This window comes from Cucurbita moschata, unplaced genomic scaffold (genome assembly GCF_002738365.1).
Source record: "Cucurbita moschata cultivar Rifu unplaced genomic scaffold, Cmos_1.0 Cmo_Scf00028, whole genome shotgun sequence".
NCBI classification, from domain to species: domain Eukaryota; kingdom Viridiplantae; phylum Streptophyta; class Magnoliopsida; order Cucurbitales; family Cucurbitaceae; genus Cucurbita; species Cucurbita moschata.
In genome coordinates this window covers 2,616,717-2,623,399 of record NW_019268544.1, presented here as the reverse complement: position 1 = coordinate 2,623,399, position 6,683 = coordinate 2,616,717, and the positions used below count along the sequence as shown (strand labels likewise).

At 37.1% G+C, this 6,683-nt stretch overlaps 2 protein-coding genes across 3 annotated transcripts; both read right to left on the bottom strand.

The window, feature by feature from the left end:
* Positions 1 to 1,071, bottom strand: LOC111463142. 2 transcript variants are annotated; one of them, XM_023106975.1, is made up of 3 exons: positions 963 to 1,071; positions 814 to 878; positions 1 to 544 (listed from the first exon to the last, which is right to left on the bottom strand). In XM_023106975.1, the coding sequence occupies exons 1-3, from the start codon at positions 1,027 to 1,029 to the stop codon at positions 71 to 73; spliced, it is 606 nt and encodes a 201-aa protein (XP_022962743.1). In that variant the 5' UTR covers positions 1,030 to 1,071; the 3' UTR covers positions 1 to 70. The 2 variants fall into 2 exon arrangements, with proteins under 2 accessions (XP_022962743.1, XP_022962744.1); XM_023106976.1 differs by having other exon boundaries at positions 990 to 1,071.
* A 2,700-nt stretch (positions 1,072 to 3,771) lies between these two features.
* On the bottom strand, positions 3,772 to 5,926 carry LOC111463432 (cyclin-D2-1-like). The gene is made up of 6 exons (XM_023107364.1): positions 5,460 to 5,926; positions 5,279 to 5,365; positions 5,104 to 5,202; positions 4,828 to 5,029; positions 4,598 to 4,719; positions 3,772 to 4,512 (listed from the first exon to the last, which is right to left on the bottom strand). Exons 1-6 carry the CDS (start codon positions 5,721 to 5,723, stop codon positions 4,288 to 4,290), a joined length of 999 nt encoding a protein of 332 aa, XP_022963132.1. The 5' UTR covers positions 5,724 to 5,926; the 3' UTR covers positions 3,772 to 4,287.
* Positions 5,927 to 6,683: the final 757 nt, after the last annotated feature.

Below are 6,683 nucleotides of genomic sequence, written 5' to 3'. Positions count from 1 at the left end.
AACGTTACACACCGAACAACAAATGAAACCAAAATAGATTAGTTTTAAATTTTTTAAATATTAGATATTTTCAAAATCTTTTAAACGAATAATTAGGTTGATAATGAGTTGGCACCGGCGGCATTTTATTGCGATAAAACCCAACGTTTTTCCCGACAACCGGCGGGGCTGCACTCGACCGGAGAGACTTCACCCAATCCAACCTTTTCACCTCCGGTACTGTTCGAGAAGCGGTATCGGACCGAGCTGTCCTCCGGCGGAAACTCACCGGCGGCGGCGGATCCTTGATTTCCATCTTGGTCCCTCCTTCCATTTTGATGCTGATATTCACCTCCAAAAGCTCCTTCTTGGTTTTAACCGGCGGGTTAATATCGCCAGATTTTATACGGTGCTGATAAAGGCGGCGCAGCCGGAGAGCCTGCTGGTATATCCCTCCCTTAATCTCTTCCTCTAAATCTCTCTCTATCTCTCTCTCAATTTCTCGCCGGATCTTCATCTCTTCCTCTGAAATTGCATGATTTAAACCCTTCTCCCCCACTTTAATCTACCAAAATTAAATTCATTACCCATTTCATTAAATCATTGTATTAAAATTATCAAGCTGGTTAAATTATAAAATAAATGATTGAATTCTGGTTAAAAATAATAATGCACACCCAGCCACACTCTCCACAATGATACGATATTGTCCATTTGAGAATAAACTTTCCCGTGTATTCTTTACTTATAAACCTATGATCAACTGGACTCCTCCGTCCTAATAATTGGTATATTTATAAGGTTTATGAAGCAAATAAAAAAGGTATTACGAACCAGTTTTGCATGAGCATTATGAGGAGACCCAGTGGGTGGTGGCAAAAGTGAGATATGAGGCAAGCCTAAGAACAGAAGAAAAGGTTACCCAAGTAGGTGGATGGTGAATGATGACAAAAGCAATAATAAAGAAAAGGAATAGGGATGACCCAAAAGAAAAGAAAGTGATATGAAACCTAGGATGTCGGGTTGGAAGCAATTCTGGAGCTGGTCCATCCTTGAAAACTTTATGGCTTTCGAGGTTACTAATGATGTCTGGGGGGACGTCTTTATAAAGGGCTGGATGGAGGAGTGATTGGGAGTGGTGTGGAATGGAGGGGCAGTGGCGATTAGGAGCAGAATCATTTGTTTGGATAATGGAGGTTATTTTAGTTGTTGAGACGCCAATAATTTTCCATTACATTCGGAGAAGGACAACGTGAGTCATCAAAGACATGGAGGAAGAAAGTGCTTTACGTGCAAGAGATTACATGGAGGGCCTCACTTTAGCTGTTCTTTCTGGATTGTTTCTCCTTAAAGCACAATCCATTTCTATTTTTATCGGGTACCCACATGAAATAGAAGAGAGTTACGAGAGTGATATATGAAAGATATGATAACTATAAAAGATTTCAAATAATTGAAAGTTATTATGTATGCTAACAAAGCACATGTAACAGTCCACACCCACTGCTAGTAGATATTATTTGCTTGGCTCGTTACGTATCGGTGTTAGCCTCACAGTTTTAAAATGTGTTTGTTAGGGAGAGGTTTCCACACTTTTATAAGGAATGTTTTGTTTGTCTCTCCAAACTAATGGGATCTCACAATCCATCCCCCTTGTTGGCTAGCGTCCTCGCTGGCACACTACTTAGTGACAACTCAACGTTAGCATATATTGTCCGTTTTGGCTCGTTACATATCGCCGTCAGTCTCACGGTTTTAAAATGTGTTAACTAGGGAGAAGTTTCCATACCCTTATCAAGAATGATTCGTTTTCTTTTCCAACCAACGTGGGATCTCATGGCACACTTTCCTTTTTGTCGATTCGATAATAAGAACTTCAAACTTAAGCGTGTTTTACTATGAGCAATTTTACGTGGAATGACTTTCTAGAAATAGTCTTCATTCGTAGAAGCACGGAATAAGTAACGTGATTATGTCGAGGCTATTACGTACCAAACTTGAAAAGAAATGAGTTTATAGGTTAAATATGATGATATATAGTTTAGGATGCATATAGTGAAACTGAAATAATGAGTAGCCCAAATAATACGGACCACCGCACGCACAAGTAGATTGGGCCGAAAGCACTGATATCTGTGGGCCTGACCCATGTTAGGCAAATAACAAAGAAGCCCAACGATATATATAATTCCAGCTGCACGCAGCCCGGCAGCGTCATGTTCAAAGTAGTAAACACCAAGAACATGGACACCAGTCATTTGTATGACTCCCTGGTTTGGTTAGTACCATCATGCTCACGATTTTAAAACATGTCTATAAAGAAGAAGTTTCCATCCTTATAAGAGTTTTTGTTCCTCTCTCCAAACGAGGTGGGATCTCACCATTGTAATAGTCCAGGCCCACTACCAGTAAATATTGTCCGCTTTGACCTGTTACGTATTGTCGTCAGCTTCACAATTTAAAAACTAGTCTACTAAGGAGAGATTTCCACGCCCTTTTGAAAAATATTTTATTAATCTCTCCAACTGATGTAGGATATCACAAAACACTCACTTAGGACTAGTGTCCTCGTTGGCACATTTCTCGGTATCTGGCTCTGATATCATTTGTAACAATTCAAGCCTACTGCGAACACATATTATCCGTAAAGAAAAGAAATGCAGTTTGTTTATTATGTCCCAGCATTTGAAGGTTGAAGATGGAAGTTGAAACCCTATTTGTGTTTGTAAAAAAGGTGAAGAATATAGGTTGTTTATGGGAATCTCACGTGATGGGCAATTGAGCATGTTTGGAACGAAAAAGAAAGAGAAAAAAAGCACTTATTTTTGTAATTGAGACAGTGGAATCTTCACCAACTTAACCCAGGTTTTGCAGAAGCACTCACATTATATGTTTGGAGTATGGACCCATTACCCACACTAACACACAAACACTCTTCAATACCATCTTTCACATCATCACCGTATTCTTACACATAATCTCCTCATATTTATGCTATCTTATGTTATGGGTGAATCTAGTCTTAGAAAGCTAGAGATTCGATACCATTATAGTCATTCCATATCCGACTAACGGCATGATTGGTACAACCATTGGTTCGTGAGATTTCATTTAGGGGTATGTCAAAGCTTGCACGCTCATCTTCAGTGAAACGATGGTTCGAGTTCTCAAAAGGGTGATGTTATGTAAGCAAAAGATTATCATTTGTGGAAGAGGTTCGAAAATACTAACTCGAGTAATACGATATGACCTGCAATATCACGTGAGACAAAGGGACATAGCTGAATGAATTCATTTAAGTACAATATGACCTTTCCTTTCAACCTTATGGGGGGAGAGAGAAAGGAATCCTCCATTAAATCTGCACACGGTTAATTAATTAATCCCTAAACTTTTAGCACAACAATGGAATATATATTTCTTAATAGTAAGTTTAAACCAATACATGTTCATCCTATAAACAGACTAAAGGAATGGAATAATTGATAGTTTGAATTATTTGATAGAAACAGAAATATTCGAAAGGACGTGTGAGTTCAAGTGGAAACTTACAACATTTGAGGCTTGACAATGTTTATCTGTCGTTTAAGGTAACTTTATTGTTCTTTAATGTCTGTTGTTTTTGAGTGGGAGCTTGTCAGTGACAACCATGGCTGCTCCACACACAAATTAATTAATGTCCTTAAAGAATTCATGACCGTTCGCCTCAGAAATGGCAATGACAGCTGAATTCTCAACCTCTCTCTGTTTTTGTGCAGTTAAGAAGAAAACAGAGACCAAATAAAAAAATCAGTGCTAAACATTTTTTTCCGTTTGTTTTTGAATCATCATTATATACATACAGAGTTTGTTCTTACAGAGCGATTCATCCCAGATGTTGACTGGTCATACAGTCAAACCGAGAAGCGTTTGACCAAGTGGGTCCTCTTTCTCAATCCCCAAAAAACACCTCTGTTCTGCTCTGTTCTTTGCTCTGTTCTTCTCTGCCATACAATAACTCAATTATTTTAACCCCTAAGAATAAAAAGCGCACAAACCACAGCAGTTCTTCTCTCTTTCATATTCTTCCTCTGCTTCTTGGAAAACTGATTCCTTCTTTTACAGTAAATTCTGCGGACAAAAGTGAATTTAGGCTTGGAGTTCAACAGTTCTCTGCTTTCTGCTCTGTTTTTTCCCCTTTCTCTCTCTATCTAAGCTATCTGAAACTTACATTGTGGAAATTTCAAATCTTTTTTTACTTTTGATTCTCAGTAAAACTCTAAACTAAATGACACTCTGATGTAATTCCTTATCCATCCTCTGTTTTTTTCACTCTGTTTTGTGTGTTCTTTCATGGTCTCTGTCTAGTCTCCTTCTCTTGCTGTCTGGACTGTCATGAGAAGAAGAAGAAGAATTACCGCACGACCCTGCTGCTAATTCCTCTGTTTTGTAACTCAAACAAGCTGCATCCAACACTCCAACAGGGCTCTGAGGAACCGAACCACCAATCAATGGAAAATCTCTTATCAGCTCAATACACTTCATTACTCTCTCCTGCAAGAACAACCCACAAAGCAAACGTTTAAAACAAAGCACCCCAACTAACAAAGATGTCTTTTTTAAAAGCTTTTTGTATTACTTTCTCCATGTATGGAAAAGCAAGGATTGCTTTATTGATGTCTGCTGCTTGAACTACTCCAGAAACAGACATAGCCACAGCCAAAGCAATTTCAGAGGGTTTGAATTCCAAGAAGTCAATGCCTGCATGCATTTAATATCCCAAGCAACAAAACTGTATCAAACACATTAACTTCTGGGAGTGAAACAGAGTCTTACAGACAGTAAATGGAAAGAAAAAGGCCAACACACCTTTAATTGTGCTCAGAATGAGCTGTGAAGATTTGAATAAGGATAGCCTCGGTTCGTGCGGCTCAACAGTGATGTTAGTGAGGAAATAATCAATGAAAGAAAATGGAGTAATGGCTTGCATCTTCCATTTCAACCTACTTAGAACCAGAAGCTCCATTCTTTGAATGGTTTTTGGTTCGAACACGAACTTGGGCTCCTCAACCTGTATAGTTCAAAACATAAACCCATCAATGAAACAGCTTAAATCAGAGAGACAAGAATTTAAAATGATTTGACCTGTAAATCTATGGGAAGAGGAACTTCTGTCTCCTCCATCTTGGCTGCCAGAGACATACAAGCTACTGACAGCAGCTGCACACTCCAGCTTTTATCCATCTAAATCATATAGATAAGAACAATTTCAAGCCATGTCCAGAAGAAATGAAATGGGTGTTTGAGTTTTTGAACTTACAGGCATGTGATATTCTGAGAGGAAACGATCCAAGTAGTTCATAGATAGACATAGACTCAAAGCTCCAAAGCTGTAATGGGCATGAGCCTGTTCAAAATCAAGAAAAACAGAGCAAAATGTAAGCAAAAACCAGGCGTTTCCTTCAATCATGAGCGTTTTAAAAGGGGAAAAAGAAGGGTACCTTCGAAATCCAATCAATAGCGTCTCTCCTAAACTTGGAATCCAATGCCCCACAGCGCAATCTCTTAAGATAATCATGTCTAGGCAAATGCTGAATCTGTTTCTCAACCATTTCTCTTATCCTCTGTTCACTCTGTATCGCAGAGACCATCGAATTCCCGGATCCAAAACACTCGATTCGCTCAAACTCATTGTTTGTGGCATTACATTCAAGCTCATCAAAGCAAGCATTGACACTCTCTGTACAGTAAAAGCTATCCGCCATTGAAGAATGCTTCAAAATCTCAGCTAAGAAATATCAAACCAATAAAAACAGCATTTGATGTTTCTTACGAAATGGGTATTACGAAAACAGCACAAAAAGAACAAACTGAGAGAGATTTGAAAGTTAGAGAGAGAGCGGTTGAGGACAGACTGTTGGGGAAGAGAAGAGGAGGGTTATGTAGAACATGGATGAGAGAGAGTGAGAGCGCACACAAAACTTGGCTATGGATTCAAATACAAAACCAGAAAACATATTCCATTTGAAAAAGCAAACAGCCCTTTTCATAACATTGCTCTGTTTTTTCTTTTTAAATATTTTTCAAGAACGAGGCGGAGATTAAATCAGCTACCCAAATTTAAATTAGCTACCATACTGGTGAATTAGATAAAGTGTCGTACAATCGTTTCATGAATCTCAAACGATGTCATTATAGTTTAACTATAATGAAAAGTTAACGTGGATATTCTCGAAAAAAAAAAAAAGAATAAATATTGAATTTTTTAAAAGTTTATGATTTTAGTTAGAAATGAAATGTATTAAAAAAATGTGCATCCTTTTTCAACGCTCCATATATAGAAAAATAACAAAGGAAATAATATATTTATGTAATAATATGTAACAAAATATTTTCCTTTTTTTAGAAAGGGATTTAGACAATCATGAAATTAGTAAAAATATTATCCTTTTATGTCCATTAAGATCCATTGATTAATACTGGATCCAAAATATTATTTTATTTTTATTTTAATAATTAATTAGATCAACTGCAATTTTGTATCTACATACAAGCCAATACTTTATATATATAATTATACTATAAGGTAATCATTTATTATATTATTATAAGTTCAAAATTTTAATTTTTTTTTTTTTTTAAATAAGTTCAATTGATTCAAAATTTGAATTGGTAGGTCCCGGCTTTTACATCTGACAAAAAAAAAAAAAAAAAAAAAAAAAAAA